Below are 17,999 nucleotides of genomic sequence, written 5' to 3'. Positions count from 1 at the left end.
AAGTCAATATTTACATAATCCTGCAGTGTCATCTACAAGTTTCCGGTGGTCGACAATATTAAAATAAAATAAAATACTTTATTCTAGAATCTTACCATCCACTATTTATATCTAATTAAATAATTTTATTGTAACCACTCGCTAGAAATATAAAATACAAAAAACTAGTGGGTCTATGGACCCGATTGCAAAGGTCCACAGCGACATCACATCGATACAGCTGCTTATTTTCCACCATCATCATCAGTCTTCTTTACTCTCGCCAGCTACATCACATACACACAAGCTTTATATATATAGTATATAGTATTATATATTATACACACACAAGTATTGTAATTTATCAGTCAATTCTCAATGCAAGCAGTTTCAAACCCAAGGATCCCAGGATTTAATGTCTGATGATCAAACATGAATGATCAGAAAACCTCAATCTTTGGCCTAAGTTTGTGGGTTATTCTGGGAGTTTCTGTCGGAGCTGCTTTTGTTCTTGTCCTTTTTATAATCTCAATCTGCTTCACTTCAAAAAGAAACAACATAAAGAGCATCAAGAATGGGTCAGTTAGTAAAGCCCCCTCAATTCCACATGTGTCAAGAGATATCCAAGAAATCAAAGTGGATAATCAAGAACCGGAGCGCTTGTCGAGAAATGAGCAGAAAGCTTTGCTTTTGAAAGCTGAGGAGGAGGGTTCAACTGGGTATCATCAAAGAATTCAGATTGATATTGGGAAAGATCATAGGATTTTGTACCCTGCTGGGAAATTGGGTGGGGGGGCTTCTTCTGGGGAGGCTAAGGGTGATCATCATCATGTGGCTAAGGTTGTTCCGCAGGTTTCTCATTTGGGGTGGGGACATTGGTATACACTGAGGGAGCTTGAGGATTCTACTAATGGGTTTGCTCATGAGAATGTGATTGGTCAAGGGGGGTATGGGATTGTTTACCATGGTGTTTTGCAGGATGGTACTCATGTTGCTGTCAAGAATTTGCTTAACAATAGGTACTTTTGCTTTTTTATAACTGAATTGAATTGTTGTTTTGTTAGATTTTAGCTACTTGAAGAGATTTTAGCTGTAATCAATGTAAGGATGTACTCGAACATTACGGTTTGCTGATAGCAGTTGAGAGTAGAGAGGTTGTTATGCGTAAAGATTGCTGCTTTATGCAATTTTGTACAGGGATATGATTATAGGTTTAGTGATTATATGATGTGAATCCTAGTTTACTGGTTTTATGTGGGGAAAATATAGTCTAAAGATATATGTAATTCAACAGAGGACAAGCTGAGAAGGAGTTTGAGGTTGAAGTGGAAGCAATTGGACGTGTTAGACATAAGAATTTGGTGAGGTTGCTTGGCTATTGCGCAGAAGGAGCACATAGGTACTGTTGCTGTGCTATGATACCTTTTAATTGTTGAGCCCGCTTATTGCTTTGATTATTTATGATGTATAAATATAGTTTATGTTTTTTAAAGGAAGCATTCATTTGTGAGATAATGGATTTCATACATGTGATACTAATATATGCTTCTGCTCAATGCAGAATGCTGGTATATGAGTTTGTAAATAATGGTAACCTTGAACAGTGGCTTCATGGCGAAGTCGGGCCCTATAGTCCTCTTACATGGGAAATTCGGATGAATATCATTCTTGGAACAGCAAAAGGGTATGTATAGATATGTTCAAATGTTCAAGGTATTTAATGAGTTTGTTTTTCCATTCTTTAGTTGGTAACTTGTAAATAGTGTAGGTTAGCTTACCTTCATGAGGGACTGGAACCAAAAGTGATTCACCGAGATATAAAATCAAGCAACATTCTACTTGATAAACAATGGAATTCAAAGGTTGCAGATTTTGGACTTGCAAAACTCCTTGGTTCAGGGAGGAGCTACACTACAACCCGTGTTATGGGAACCTTTGGGTATGCCCTTGTTTCCGCTTTGTCTCTTTATCTGTTTCTCTCGCCAAAGGATGGTTATGAGATCAGCGTTTTATTTTTGCAGCTACGTAGCTCCTGAGTATGCCAGTACAGGCATGTTGAATGATAAAAGTGATGTATATAGTTTTGGGATTCTTGTCATGGAATTAATCAGCGGGAGGTACCCAGTTGACAATAGTCGGCCTCCAGATGAGGTCTGTCTTTCTCATATTATTTTGTTGTATATGAAAGATATGCTTAAATAAATTAATACAAATGAATTGTTTGTGTTTTTCTCTTCTTTTGGTTTATGAATGTTGCTTTATATTTCAAGTTTGGATATTTCAGGTGCACTTGGTAGATTGGCTGAAGCAGATGGTTGCTAGCAGAAACTCTGAAGGAGTTTTGGATCCCAAGCTCCAAGAGAAACCTTCTTTGAGGTCATTAAGGAGAGCAATTTTAGTGGCTTTGCGTTGTGTTGATCCAAATACTCAGAAGAGGCCAAAAATGGGGCATGTGGTACACATGCTTGAAGCTGAAGACTCATACAATGTATGTCTTTTTCTATTCTAAAGGGGAAACACTCAGTGCCTACCTTTTGTGCTGTTATGTCAAAGACTTTCACAAGTACAATGTGGAAGTATCTGAATGAAAGTAAACTATTTAATATAGAACTATAAACGGGCAAAAAAATTCCACTTTGATTACCTGTGTGCCTGAAATTGACTGAGTAGTCGAGTACACACTTTCAGACTTGCACCTACTACCACTCTTTGGGAAAACAAGGGCTATCATGTTGATAATGCTTCCTAATAGGTATATGTTATGACTAATTGTTTGTGTTTCACATGTAATCCATTTCATCTATGCACAACTTGCAGGCCTTTATAATTTCCTCATTTTATTTTTTTTGCTAAATTATAATTTCCTCATTTTTAGTGTAGCTGAATCTGCTTTTGCATTTTGTTTTTCAAATCTACTATATCTATATGGTAGTCTTGCCTGATGTCTATAAAGACTGCTCGTCCTGCTCATAATTCATTCTCAACATGCTGCTATTGGTCTTCTGGAATCACTTTTATGAAGTTTTGTTATCTTATGTTAGGAACGAAAAGCTGGAAAGGCACCAAGTTCTTCCCAATGTGATGAACAGAAAGATAAATCTACAGAGAAGCCTGTGAAGGAATCAGGTGAAACCAGTAGGTAAGAATTAGAGTACATTCCAATAGAACAAGATAAAGACATCAAGATAAAGAAGAAAATATACCATCTGCATTTTCCAAATAGTAGCATGTGTGAATGATGTAAATCTACTATACTATTGGCTCTGGCCATCTTTATGTTCCCTTCCCCTCCCGGCCTCCCGCATGTCATTGTCATGTATGGGATCAGAAGTTTTGCTTTGCCTCAGTTACATATATGTACATACACATCTTGATCATAAGAGATTGCTATTACACTACTTGTTACTCTCAAAGGACAACATGTATATAAAAGCACACATGGGATATAAGTCAATTATATATTAGATTGAATTATAAAGAGCAGTAATGTCTGATCACACACACCTTTAATAATTATAACACGTATGTCCAAGTTGGCATGTGCTGTTGCTCAATTTAGTATCGAGTCCTCTTGAGGGTCAAGTTGATATAATTCTGCTTCCTATTTATAGCTGTCTCTGGTTGCCCCGGGCCACATGGAAGTGCAGGTCATATTGATTCCTTGGGGGACACATGCATTATATTAATCCATCTGTACACTCACACACATACACACTCTCTATACTGCTGAATTCACTTATCTATTTATTAGTTATTAAACCTGCAAGGTTAGTGTGGTTGAGAAGTACCAGGTTGATCCATTAGACATGGTTGTTAGAAATAAATGTTCAATGGTCCCCTGTGACACTCTTGACAACTGGGTTCTTAGATTGTGAATTGAGCAGGTCATAATGGTGTGTTCATTTCATACAATTGAGGGCCACCAAAGCCCCCTTTTATACTTGTTTTCCGGGCGGGGAGCTTTACTGGTATGTTCAAATTCTGGGCGTGATACCCCAGAGCTCCATACTCTTTAGATGAAAACAAATACAGTATTGAAATGCATACCAACTTATATAGTACATGGAAGTTAAAATAAGCAGGGAGCCTCAACATTTTGATCTCAGTTTCAAAATAAAAATAAACTATATCGAATACATGTATAGAGAAGATGCTTTTAGTTCAAAATCTGAATGGCATAAACCAACTGATTACCTCGTATAACTGCATAAGGGTGAGGCAGCAAAGCCCTATATTTTATGTTTTTATAAACTTTAGGAACGAGGGTCGTGCTCAAGGGAGAACCAATGTTTAAAATAGAATTATAAAAACACTAAAGTTCTGTTGCAAATCTTATTTTGTACATAAATTTTCAGGATCTAAATCTAAACATATGTTTTTTTGCATTGTTGTGTGTGTTCAAAAATAATTTCAAAATATAATATATAAATAAGATATTTTTTTTCATGTGCATCTGCAAACTAATACCACAAAAAATGAACCTTGTTAATGATTCTATTAGTTAAAAGGGTATCTTGTTTCTCTTCCTCTTTTTAAAAAGAGTTTATTTCAAAATATTTGTAGTTTCCCTTTTTAATTTTCAAATATGAACGATTTTTCTAAAAATATTCTTGAATAATTAATTTCAATATTCGACTGATATATATATACATACAAAATTTAATTTAATATAGTTATTAGGAGTAGCATATGAAATAATATACTCAGGAGTAAACAACCAATTAGTAAACAACCAATTAAACGGAACCAATTAGTAAACAACCAATTAAACGGAAGGATTTGGGACTTTTCCGTCGGAAAACTGGTGGAAGTCCGGTAAGAATGAATGAGAAAGAGGGAGAAGGCTAGAAAGAAGAGAGAAAAATGACTAGGGTCTTTATATTATCGGAAACTATAGTTATATACTAGTATTTTATTTGATTAGAACACTTATGAGTGCAGTAGTTTGATGGAGACGACCAGTCTATTTGTTACGAACTCTGATAATTTCAAAGCTCCTCGACTTCGATCTCTCATCCTTTTCACAACTTGCAGAAGTAAAATGAGTCAAAATTTTAACCGGGCCAAAAGCCTTGCAGTCTTGCAGAAGTTGGCTGGTAATCACGAGGATAAAGTCATAAAGAACTGATGAGAACAAAATTATGTATAAAAACAATACATGCAGGCCAAGCTAGACCCTAGAAGATAATTATGTAATACATGCAGGCCTAATTAAGAGAGAAATATCATTGAAAAAAACATACATACAACAGTTATGTTTCTCTGGGAAGATCATATGATTCAGTGACCACCAGCCAAGTACAAATTGGCAAAACACAATCTCTTTAAAATATAATAAAGTCATGTAGTTCAGAGATTAGAGAAGAACACTGTTATAATTAATATAGTCCATAAAAAGAACTGAAATTGCACAAATGTGGTTAGAGAGGAAGCGCTGCTGGCAGTTTGAGAAGTTGGCTCAGCTGTGGCTGCAGCTGGTGGCGGTGGAGAAATTGGAGGAGTGTCGCACGTACCAAATGTTGCGTTTTCCTGATGTATTAAAAAAAAAAACAATCATCACTACTGACTGAAGTTGTGTCGAATGAGCATGTGACAGTTTTTATATATAGAGTACCAGCCAGGATAATGACATAATGTTATTAACATCTAATTTAACCCAGCCTGAAGAAGCGGTAAAAATCAGAAAATGTACAGTTATAGGTTAAATGTTAGAAGACCAAAAATGTAGTTATTGCCATCTGCATTAGGTAAGAAATAATGTTAATATTATCTGTTCTAGTGGGGGTTGTTCCTGCTGTCTCCTGCACTTTATTTGTTTTTTGCATCTTCTTCTACAAAAAGTTTTAAGGGTATAGGTGTAAGTATATATAAGCTCTTTAAGTATGAAATTTGTCCACCCAAGAATCAGAGTATTTCTTACTTTTCTCAAAATGGTATTGATTCACTACATGTCTATGATGATTATATTACCAGGTCACACTTGCATTTCAACAAGGTTAAATAATTGATTTTGGGAAAAGCCAGAAAACAGCATATAACACAGCTGGAGATCACTCTGGCCTGTCCCATATGAATTAATTATAGTAGTGAAAATCTTTTCCTCAGAAATTATAATTAACAAACATAATGATATTATCTAACCTTGCAATAGGCTATGCTGCCACATCCACAAGTCAGATGGCCATTTGCTTCATCTACAGCTTCTGCAGCTCCTCCCCCGTCACTTTTCTAATTAAAGATATACAGTATAGCATTTATAAAAATTAATAACATTTATTAGATGCTCAACTGTTAAAAATTTTCTAGAACAATGACTGCACATACTTGGTAGAAATCAACAGCTATAAAGTTCGGCCATCGTTTGCCAGCTGCTTTTTGACAAGTGTCCATCATGCTAATTAATGGAGCTGAGTTATCCATGCATGCTGCTGTTAAGTTTGGATCTGTACGGAAGTAGTTCTGAAGAACAAGTGAAATGGTACTAGTGTTCATTGGAGAGGATTCAGCACGGTTTGGACAGGAACCAGCTACCATTCCTTCATTTCCATCTGCATTTATAGTTTTCCGTTAAAAATTTAAAAACCTACAGACCGGAAGCTTGAGATTTTTCGAGTATTTTATACTAACAGCTGCTTTTTCTTAAATCTGATTGCAAAAATTGAAAGCCAAACTTACACTGGTTTTCCACTACATATCTCCACTCATAAGCTATGCCCTCTGATGCCTCCTTGGATGATTTAGAGGTAAATACCACCAACCGTTGATTCTTTTGGACCATATCATCCACCGTAGGCCAATCACTACCATTTTTAGGCATCCGAGACAGAGGAAACATGTATTTGTCTAAACCAGATGCTTTAAAGACCTTAGTCAATCCTTTTGGGGTTGTAACATAATCCTCAATAAAAATGGTTACAATCTCTGTTGGGTTTCCTTCCAGAAACACTTGGATCTCTTTAAGAGTTTTACTTGCAGGTCTCTACACAGAAAGTTGCAGGGTTCAGTTAAAGACAGACTCAAGTTCTAATACTACAGAGAGAATACAGATAAAAAGTATCATAACAGACTTACGAAAGATGTAACATTTAAACATTTTCCTCCGAAGGAGTGACACAACCAGATGTCGTTGTTAAAGTCATACATATCAAGCATCAGCCCTCGAACACCATTCTACAACATAAATCAATATCTCAGCGTCATACTTAGTAAGATCTTTAATCATAACCCATTGAGAAACCAATAAGCATACCAACAGCATACACCTAATTGTGAGTGAAAAAAGGACTTACTCGAAGCTGATCAGTGACTGAATCCTCCTGATTCCTTGGAGCAACAACTATAGAACCAGTATCCGACACAGCACGGACTATGGAAAATGAATTGTGGGTTGTGAGCCATGAATACCGGTTAAATGGCAGACCTTTAACCTGGTCCAAATCACTAAATTTTCAATCACAAATTGCTACAAGAAACACTAAAGTAACCACTGTGTCAAGAACTCAAGTTGTAACAAATTCACATTTCAATCAAAACAGAAGACAAGAAACACTAAAGATACAAACTTTACTCTCAAGAAGCAGCAACAACCTCACAAATCAATCAAAAACACAAGATAAATCACATTTTAAGCAGCTTAAAAGTAAATTGAGCTCACCTTTGAAGTAGGACTCAAGGGTTGAAGACGGGTACATCTAGGCCTAGTGTTCCCATTAATAGGACAAGTGTTGCATTGAAAGCCCGAGTCACATTTGTTGCTATCTGAACATGTTTCTCCGATCTATTAACACAAATACACACACATAGACACACAAATGACCAATGGGAACTATATAAGTACAAAATTAAGGAAGCAGAAGCAACCAAGCAAGAGACTATAACAAACCTTGAGACTTGATGAATAGCTTATGAGACTAGCTGTTAAGACCACAAATTTAATAAGATTAAAAATGGTCACCTGCAAAACCCAAGAAAAATGAAGTTATGGATTTTACACAATGGTTCAAATCAAAATATGAGCTTTACAGTGATGAGCTTGATGAGAAACCTGCATTGCTGATGGCCCTTCTAATGTTTTTTTTTTTACTTTACTATGGATTTTTCTGCAATTACACACAACGGGGTTTATATACTTTATTTATGCACACAAATAACAGAGTGGGTGAAGAAGCTTTCTCCGTTTGATTTTGACCAAGTAACCAAACCACGGGTAAGGATGATATCTTTTACACAACAAAATTTGTACGGGACTTGTCATTTCTCTCCCTTTCTTTCTTTTTTCAGAATTAGGAACATTTTTATTTTGCTTTCTTAAAAGTTTATTAAATACTATTTTTCTAATACAACAAATTAAAAATTATTTTATTTATTTATGTTTCCTATATTTCAATAAAAACCAATACCAGGATTATAAGAGTTAACAATTAGTTTGTTAATTTGGATAGCCTCAATTATGTCACTGGTTATAAGAAAATTAGTCCTTATCATAGCAACATGACATTTAATCATCTTAAATCATTTTAAATGGGTTAATAGGTAAAAAGATGGCTAAACTCATGACCAATTTACAATTTAGTCCCTCAACTCAAAAAATTTGCAATGAATCACAGAATTAGATTTGACTTGCAGTCAACTAATTAAACTTATAAAAACTTGTATTTAGGTAACCATCGTTAGCATAATTGTTAAGTATTAGTTGGTTTTAACGAAATTAGTCAAAAAAAATGATCAATATTTTTTTAACGGATTCCGTTAAAGTAAACTGATACTTAACGACTGTACGAAGCAATTATCTAAATGCAAATTTTTAGTAGTTCGGTTAATTAACTACAAATTAAATGTAGTTTTATGATCTGTTTGTAAATTTTTTGAGTTTAGTGGTCCAACTGCATGACCATGATTTCAATAATCTTTTTTCTCTATTAACCCATTTGGGATGAAAAGAGAGTTTCAATTCTCATTCTTGCTTCTCGCTGATGAAACACCCATGGGATAAAAAATAGAAGTCTTATAAAATTCATCAAATTCATTGCGGCATGTCTTTGTCTTTCTATGATATTTTTATAAAATGGAGACCTTGAGCAGAATTGTGATATTTATGACATTTTCATATATGTTTTAAATTCTGAATATAAAGTTGGGTAAGTTTGTTTTCACCAATGTTTTATAAATTATTATTATTTTAAAAATTAATATTTTGTTAAAACCACCCAATAATTTTGGAGATTAATAATTAGTCAATTTTTACCCGCCGATCTATGCACATTTCTCATATATTTCAGCTTCGTTCAATATGGAGTGCGAGTGAGATCAAGGATATGATCTTTTAAAATTTTGTGCTATTTGAATTTTGCATAAAGATTTATCGTATTACTAGAATAACTTGTGATATGAGTTTGCCATCCATTATTGGATTTGTGGAGCCGCGTCTCCAATCTTATGATTTTAAATTATAAAATTTGGTCGCTACTTATAAAATTTTCGATTTTTGGTTTAAAATATATTTTATTTTAAATTTCAAATTTAAAAATAGTGGTCCAAAAATTTGGGCTCTGACACTTATGAGTTAGGCCGAAGAAAGTGAAAATCAGCCCAAATCCAGAAAGTTCTACAATCGGTGATAAACCCTATATAAACCGGATTATCATGTAATACATTTTGTCCCACCCGTGACCGCCGTGCTTGCACTTCACATCATATTCATCTCTCTTATATATCTTACCACGATCCATTGTTATCATGAATTTAATTATTCTTCTGTAAATTAAAAGCAAAGAAGTTATCAGGAAGCACACTGAAGATGAAGAAAATATTTGTGACGGTAGCTTGAATATGATGGATCTGTTTCTTTATACTTAGATCTGTTACTATTTTTATATGATATTGATTTTATATTTACCTCTCTATAGAATATAAACATTTATGGAATAATCGAATGCACTAAATATGATTTCTCTATTTTTTTCAGCGGCGTCGATAATTTCAGAAGAATGCTTAAAAAGGGAAAATAGAGCGAACAAGCGCGTTGAACGATGTGACAGGTAAGATATATAGAAGAAAAAAGTGAAGATGCGGCGAGTTACAGGTGGGATGGATTACAAATAATGATATTTGTAATCGACAAGGGATAACATCCCCTAGCATTTGACAAAACCCCGCAGAAATTTTATTTTTATTTTGTTTGACAAATTCAATAAAATCTGAAAGATTTATTTGGGTCCGTTGTGTTGTGGAACTTATTCAGTCAACTATTGTACTTCCATCAACGATTTGATATGCAATAAGCAATTTCTTGCTTATATGATTTTCTCATAAAATTTGCAACATGTGTGTTACGACTTCTGCAAATTTTAATTCAAGATATTAGTTCGTACGATTATATAGATTTTAATGACGCATGTTGTTAGGAGTTATCTCAAATTGATATTGGGAGGAGCAGTAGATAACTCCATTGGTATAAGATCATTGAGTAAAGTTCAAAGCAAACAATATTACACTGTTATAGAGTTAGGTTCGAATAGCAAACCCAATGACTGGTATCAGAATTTTAATTTATGATGAATTACAGACCGTAATAATCTCACTTGAGCTATGAAATGGCCTAAGAAGTGAGAGTTGGGTCACCCATGATAGATTTAAAAATGAGGTACCAGTTGGGGCACAGCCGCACAAGAGAGCCATATGGACTTTCTGTATGGGCCTCGGGAGAGTCCAATCACACATGCAGGTATAAAAATAGACGATAATAATTCAGGATATTGAAAGATAATTTCATCTTCAATGATGTGAATTATCAATTTTTCGTTACCATGACGACAAAAGAACGTTTTTATGCTTAGTATTATATACCAACCTATATCATGTGAATAGTTTTTGAAAATATAAATTATTTTAAAATCATTCGTATGTTTTATGAATATTATTAAATATATATTCACATTAATATATATATATATATAATAAAATATTATTCTTTGATTTACTTTATGGATTATATGAGTAATATTTTATTGGCTAATATCCACGATTAAAGTCGAGAATTTTGTGTGAGTAAAAAAAAAGAATTTAATGATGATTTAACATTATATTTGAATCAGAACAGAAAATGGAAAGTAAAAAAACAGTTATGAATTTTATAATAAGATCATATTTATTTAGAAAACTACTTTTATTTGATTTTAAATATAAAAAAAGTAAAAGTCATATTCTAATTAAAAAAATTCTTCTATTTAAATTGCATAAAATTATCTATATATAATTTTTATTTTTCGTTTTAATTTATAAATAAATATTTTTTATTATTATGTAATCTCAATCATTTATCAAATAATAAAGTTTAACAATTGTATTTGTTCTGCTATAATATACAGAATAACTAAATTATATTTTTTACGTTTATTATATAAAAATATATATTGAGATAGTATTTATTGATCGAGCAGAGTAGTAAGGTATTTATTGTTTCCCACATCTCCATCTTAGATTCCGGAAACAAACACGAATTTTGTTAGCAAATCATATTTCATCACCAACAATATCCAATCTTACTTACTAATAACTACAGATAAAAGATAAGATTTAAATAATTATTACATTATATATACATTAAAAAATATAAAATATATGTTAAATTTAGTGAAAGTTAAAAAGGTTGGTTTAATTTGAATAACAATAGGGAATGATTTTATTTTAATAACTTCTGATGCAGGTCTAATACCTGCATTTTTTTTTCCAGGAATCCGACATCCGTCCAAAATATCCGTATTTTTATCCGAGAAAAACGGATATTATTCGTACTCGAAGTAAAGCTAATATTATCCGTATCGGAACCCGATAATTGTGAATACGGATATAGGCATATCCGTATCCGAATTATCCGTTTCACAGTGACACTATCTATTAGATTATATATTTGATAATAAAAGTGTTTTCAATATAAATATATTTGTTTATATATCCAGAATCTTTTGAAAATTTTGAAGTGGAGAGCCAGCCGTGGATTAGAACATTGATCCCTAGATATAGAGGCACAGGGGTTCAGTTTAATTAATGTCCTAAAAATATTATTTTTTATAATTAAAATACTTATACAGTTACTTCCGAGTCTTTTTAACATTTTAATGATTAAAAGAAATATTTTTCCACAAAGCTGCAAAAGTTTTTGCTTTAATCTCTATTATTTAGTTGAACCAAAAAAGATTATATAGAAATTTGGGGTCCATTATTAGTTGAAGGAGCCAAAATCAAGCCACTAATTACCTAATCACAACGAAAAACAACCCATTAAAATATAAAACCCTGTCAAGTTGACGAAAAACAACTCACCACTTGAAATAAAATATGAACACAATGGTTAAACAGTAGCTTTCCTCTGCATCACAAAACAATACAAACTGCATTCTCAATTGTACAATGCTTCCCATACTTTTATCCACCGACAAGGCAAGTATCATTATAATTACTTTTCGAGGCATTGTGTCCCCAAACAAATATAAATACAAATAAGTTACACCTCCCAACCGTTAAAATATGCCTCATTTCACAATTTCAGTGTCTTGAATCATAAGGTTAGACAAAACATGACAATAAACAAACCATCCCACAACGTGGACTCGAATTTTTTATGGCATTATTCATGTAGAGATCCAAACAAAGAAAATATGAAAAAGAGAGATCTGGTCTTTGCCTTTAGCTACTAGCTAGCTCTTTCCTCTCTTCTCCATTGCATCAAAATCAATTGAGTTTGAGAAATTTTTATCATAATGTCGATGCATGCAAAAACAGATTCGGAAGTAACGAGCCTGACGGCTTCATCGCCAACGAGATCACCGCGGAGGCCTTACTACGTGCAGAGTCCTTCCCGTGACTCGCATGACGGTGAGAAGACGACTAACTCGTTCCACTCCACCCCGGTGCTCAGCCCTATGGGATCACCGGGTCATCACTCGCGAGACTCTTCCTCGACCAGGTTCTCTGGCTCGAGGAAAGTGAGTGGACGTCATCATCAGCATCAGAGGAAAGGGGATAAGGATTTTGGTGCCATCGAGGAAGAAGGCTTTCTAGATGACGGGGAGAATCGGAGTAAAGGCTTCCCCAGACGCTGCTACTTCCCGGCCTTTGTTGTTGGTTTCTTTGTTCTCTTCACTTTCTTTGCTCTTATCTTGTATGCCGCCAGTAAACCTCAGAAGCCCGTTGTCACAATGAAGGTTGCAAACTTGATTCCAATCCTTTCACATTAGTTTTACTTTATTTTGAAAAATGATTCAGACAGAAAAAATGATATGCGTTAAGTTTTGATTGGATTTTCATTTTGTCGTTTATTTTGTGCAAAATTTTGTACCCAATTTTGTCCAGTTAGCGCTACTCTTTTATATTTGTGGATTGAATGGTTCGGATTGAATCAAATACTTTGCTGATTTTTTGACGACAGAGTATATCATATGATGAGTTTAAGATCCAAGCAGGAACGGGGAGTTCAGGGGTAGCAACTGATATGGTGACAATGAACACAACAGTGAAGTTCACCTTCCGCAATACAGGAACATTTTTCGGGGTTCATGTGACATCATCATCCATCGATATCTCTTACAATGATCTAACCCTGGCCACCGGAGCTGTAAGTTAATGTCACTACATATGTTACAGTAGCATTTTTCTTACATATGTATTGATCCTTTGCTTGTTTTGAATGGAATGAAAAATTGATCAGATAAAGAAATTTTATCAATCAAGAAAAAGCCAGAGAAGCATAGCAGTGACGCTAAAAGGCGGCTACGTGCCCCTGTACGGAGCAAGTGTAGATTGGAGCAGCAAAGATGGGAAATTGACAGCACCAGTGCCACTGACTCTCAACTTCAACGTACGAGCCAGGGCCTATGTTCTGGGGAAATTGGTGAAACCCAGGTTCTACAAGGCCATCCAGTGCAAAATAATTTTGGACCCAAAGAAGATGAACAAGCCTCTTTCGTTGAAGAATTCGTGTACCAATAAGTGACTTTGACAAATAATAATTGAAATAAAGTGACAGATTATATGTTATTATACAGTTGGTGTCATCTTTTGATGTTACATTTTTATTTTCGTATCAGTGTAATTTAAAGTCATTTGTTGATTTTTTGTAATGGCTGGGATGTAGTCACTTGTAAGTAATTTTGACTTCTGTTAGATGTTTTCTGATTAAGCTTGCCAGTTTAAAGCAAATTGTGGGCAAAACAAACCAATTGTTCATACGAATATGCAGAGCAACCCACCAGAAGTTGAGTTTGGAAATCTGATCAAATAGGAGTACTAGATTACATCAAATCGATGACAGGATTTTGCTGTGAGCAGTCACATTTAGTTCCATCGCGCATACTTCCTGAGATACTTTCCCAAGAATGAAAGCTCTTTATCCCTCTTTAGCATTCCTGTTAACATTCTTGTGTAGATAATTCCTGCTGCATCAAACTCATGATCCAGAACCGCTTAGTAACAACCATCTTTTTTTTTGGCTAAACAACAACCATCTTTAATATTCTGAACTTAACCAAGCGCAGACATTCTGCATTCCTGCTCTACAATGATCAAGTGCAAATAAAAGGGTCTCCAGAAGCTTTCAGAACCTCTCGAATCAGGCCAACAAACATCTAGCTTGTGATGCATTACAATTTTATTATTGGACAAGCACAACTGGCTTGTATATGGCATTACAATTTGCGGCATAACATTCAATAACTCTGTTTTCCTCAAACAAAAGAACACAAGAGACAACATTCTATATATAGAGAATCCAGTCATAACTCATAATAAGTAAATATCACATCATGTGTAGTTTTATTAGTGGGAACATAATTATTTTGGCAAAATATGTGCATATATATTGTACTAAATTTTTTCTTTCCCATATGAATATGATTTGGCAGACGTTATTTTCTGATCATAATATGTAAGCGCGTATATTAATGTACTAAAAGCAACCCCAATGCAAGCTTTGCTTACTCATATTTGGTCTAGATGGACAAGATTTAGGGGTTAGGATCAAAAATCAGTCCTCCAACGCAACTCCCTGTCCCCTAAAGATTTTAGGGGAGAGAAAACTCATCCCCTTATTTGAGAGAGAAAAAGCCAACCCCTATAATGCCACATTATCAATATTACTTATAATATAGCATATATTTACTCCAACTCTACCTCTTCTCACATATATTACCTTAAATATTGAATAAATACTAATTTTTAAATTATAGGTAACAGATATAGATAATGTCATTGGAGTAAAACAACTTTTTGCTTACCTATATTTTAGGTAACTATTATTTTATTATATTTTAGGTAACCAATATAGGGATTACCTGAGCACGATCGGATAGCCCAGTGGTTAAGGGCTTATCCTCTGTCGTCCGCTTTTTTTTTAAGCTAATAATATGCCCTGACATTCGTATGTCATGCCTCCGACCCAAATTCATGCAGACATCCTGAATTATTATTGTCATCCTGAATTATTATTGCGCACAGAAATTTCACAAGAAACAAATTGGCGCAAACTGATATGTAAAAAAAACAAAATATTCAGACTTCAGATAACCTCAACCTCCTAATGACAATTAGGAACAATGACAATGGTATTACAAATTCATGCAACCTAACTTGGTAAATGGTAACACCAAATTACAGAGTTTAAAGGTTCAAAATATATTTAATGTAATTTTTTACACGTGTTCTTGTGATAAATTTTGATGTATCTTAGCAAGAGCAATGTTTCAGCATTGTTATTCATCTCCTTGTATGCATCAGTGGAAGGTCTAGTACTCTAGTTCAAATTTCAGTAAAACTCATGCTTGCCATACAACCAATTCTGTTGCATATTTTAAATGATCCTATAATTGTATTCCTAAAAGAAATCATAAATAGAAACAAGCATAAACATTTAGGGACATGAGACTCGCAAAATTGAATTATGTTAATCCTGATTAACTGGCTCAACAATTACAAACCTCATCAATGAAGTCAGGACACAATCAAAATTTACTGTATTTACATTTGATACTACAAAAATCAAGAACTGCGACGAGCGAGTAGCTAAGATGAAACCGGGAAATGGTCACGAACAGTTTGACTCGTATGCTCCTCTAACAGGGACCCAACTCTCTGAATCAGACCAATCAAACCGCTGATGATCACTCGCCAACTGATATATCCTATTCTCCGGCAAAATGGCAGAACTTGAACGCAAATTCCAGTCAAATTCATCCCGTGAAATGAATTCCGGTACAAATTTTTGCGGCGACAAGGATGTTTGTGAAGAGGTGCAATGTGGAAAATTTAGAGCACTTGTTGGAGAAGCACAAGAAACATCCATCGCCTCATTGTAACCAGCAATGAACGGATGATTTAAAAGCATCTCAGCCGTCCATCTCTCTCTCGGATTTTTCAGAAAACATTTACCCAAGAAATCTTTCCCTTGCTTTGATAACTTCTTAGGAATCTCAGGAACCTCATCACCCACCCCAATTCTCATCATTAGTCCCCCAAAATCCGACTTTCTCCGGCATTTCCACGCCAGAGTTCCTGTGATCATCTCCAATACCAAACACCCGAGTGCCCAAATATCCGCCGCGGATTCTTGTTCACCTCCAGCCACCATTTCAGGTGACATGTACATAAGCGTACCTCGCAACTCACACTTAGCCTCCAAATTTCCACCTCTTTTCGCCAATCCAAAATCCGCAATTTTGGCCACATAATTTCCACCAACCTCAACTAAAAGAACATTCTGAAGCTTCATATCACAATGAACATAGCCATTCTTGTGAACATAATAAAGCCCTTTCAATATATCTCTCGAATATCTCTGAACTTCACATTCCGAAAATACAGAATTCTTGATCTTGTTGGCTAAAGAACCACCAGAAGCGTACTCCAACAATACATTGTACAATTTAACACCATTTTCTTGACTCACATTGTCGCCAAAACAATGAATAATTTCCGGGCATTCACTCAACTCCTCCAAAATCAACTTCTCGTTCACAAGTGTAGCAGAGTGCAAAAGGCTGCATGATTTCACCGCCATCAAAGAAGCAAATTCATGGCTCGTCGACACAGCTAAATTCACCTGGCCGAAGCTCCCATGCCCGATTCTCTCACCGCGTGCCCAGTTCATGTGTGATCCGAAGATGATCCTTGGCCTGAACGAGTTGTTTGGCTTGCTTTTGTTTAGGGTTTAAGGAGTATGTTGATGAACGAAAACAGAGTGTCCTGTTACTTACTTGTGAAGGAGACTTCTATAAATACAGAGGCTAGAGTCGTAGAGACAACTTTTAGCTAACAATACTTTAATGTTTTTTTTAGGTCGCATACTAAAACCATGATTCAATTCCTAGAAATAAGAATGAACGGGATAAATCAAGAAGTGTGAACGAAATAAAATGTGAACATTTTGATTCCACCGTTTCTTTCCTGCGTACTAAAAAATATATCACTTATGGAACATGATTTTAAAGGTGATAGAATCTTAATATTAAAGCAGGTCTTTGCCCTGACAAAAAAATAAAGTTCCAAAGTGTTTGTAATTAACAATATTTACAAAAAATAATATTTTAGTTTAGAATACATATAAATGCATTTGTAATACTTGATTATATTTGAACTTCTAATTATGCCAATTTCACAAGAGTAAAGTATTTATTCGCTTAAAATAAAAAATAATGTTGCATATCCTAAATTCTATCCCAAATTCTTTCACAAACATATATTACTGTGTGTGAAATCAATCATATATTCTGGGCTATCTCGCATTTTCCTAAATTAGATTGATAGTTTTCTTCACACTGTATATATTTGTTTTACAATTTGTTTAAAATGCATTTATGATGATAAATTTTGAATAAAATAAAATATATATATATCAATATAAATTATAGATACACAAAACACATATAACATGAGCTAGGAGGACTCAGTTTTGTTAATACTCCCTCTGTTTGGATATAATAGTCGTTTGACTTTTTTGCACGTATTTTTAAAAGCTTTGACCGCACTCTAAA

General features: G+C 34.4%; 4 protein-coding genes and 1 long non-coding RNA gene across 5 annotated transcripts; 3 read left to right on the top strand and 2 right to left on the bottom strand.

Moving 5' to 3' along the window:
- Positions 1 to 161: 161 nt before the first annotated feature.
- On the top strand, positions 162 to 3,377 carry LOC108195782 (probable serine/threonine-protein kinase At1g01540). Its single transcript, XM_017362739.2, has 7 exons — positions 162 to 998; positions 1,274 to 1,378; positions 1,541 to 1,663; positions 1,748 to 1,918; positions 2,001 to 2,130; positions 2,264 to 2,467; positions 3,021 to 3,377. Exons 1-7 carry the CDS (start codon positions 412 to 414, stop codon positions 3,120 to 3,122), a joined length of 1,422 nt encoding a protein of 473 aa, XP_017218228.1. The 5' UTR covers positions 162 to 411; the 3' UTR covers positions 3,123 to 3,377.
- Positions 3,378 to 5,187: 1,810 nt separating this feature from the next.
- Positions 5,188 to 8,166, bottom strand: LOC108196805 (PI-PLC X domain-containing protein At5g67130). The gene is made up of 9 exons (XM_017364242.2): positions 8,024 to 8,166; positions 7,862 to 7,933; positions 7,634 to 7,756; positions 7,269 to 7,406; positions 7,051 to 7,149; positions 6,655 to 6,958; positions 6,304 to 6,527; positions 6,121 to 6,207; positions 5,188 to 5,508 (listed from the first exon to the last, which is right to left on the bottom strand). The coding sequence occupies exons 1-9, from the start codon at positions 8,027 to 8,029 to the stop codon at positions 5,329 to 5,331; spliced, it is 1,233 nt and encodes a 410-aa protein (XP_017219731.1). The 5' UTR covers positions 8,030 to 8,166; the 3' UTR covers positions 5,188 to 5,328.
- Positions 8,167 to 9,566: 1,400 nt separating this feature from the next.
- Positions 9,567 to 10,274, top strand: LOC108196808 (uncharacterized). The gene is made up of 2 exons (XR_001801860.2): positions 9,567 to 9,796; positions 9,944 to 10,274. It is a non-coding gene; the product is annotated as an uncharacterized LOC108196808 (long non-coding RNA).
- Positions 10,275 to 12,598: 2,324 nt separating this feature from the next.
- Positions 12,599 to 14,096, top strand: LOC108196807 (uncharacterized). Its single transcript, XM_017364244.2, has 3 exons — positions 12,599 to 13,181; positions 13,406 to 13,591; positions 13,685 to 14,096. The coding sequence occupies exons 1-3, from the start codon at positions 12,738 to 12,740 to the stop codon at positions 13,967 to 13,969; spliced, it is 915 nt and encodes a 304-aa protein (XP_017219733.1). The 5' UTR covers positions 12,599 to 12,737; the 3' UTR covers positions 13,970 to 14,096.
- A 1,807-nt stretch (positions 14,097 to 15,903) lies between these two features.
- Positions 15,904 to 17,227, bottom strand: LOC108196806 (mitogen-activated protein kinase kinase kinase 20). Its single transcript, XM_017364243.2, has one exon. It carries the CDS (start codon positions 17,114 to 17,116, stop codon positions 16,055 to 16,057), a length of 1,062 nt encoding a protein of 353 aa, XP_017219732.1. The 5' UTR covers positions 17,117 to 17,227; the 3' UTR covers positions 15,904 to 16,054.
- Between the last annotated feature and the right edge of the window lie 772 nt (positions 17,228 to 17,999).

This window comes from Daucus carota, chromosome 7, assembly GCF_001625215.2.
Source record: "Daucus carota subsp. sativus chromosome 7, DH1 v3.0, whole genome shotgun sequence".
NCBI lineage: Eukaryota > Viridiplantae > Streptophyta > Magnoliopsida > Apiales > Apiaceae > Daucus > Daucus carota.
This window is presented reverse-complemented; position numbering and strand designations above follow the sequence as displayed.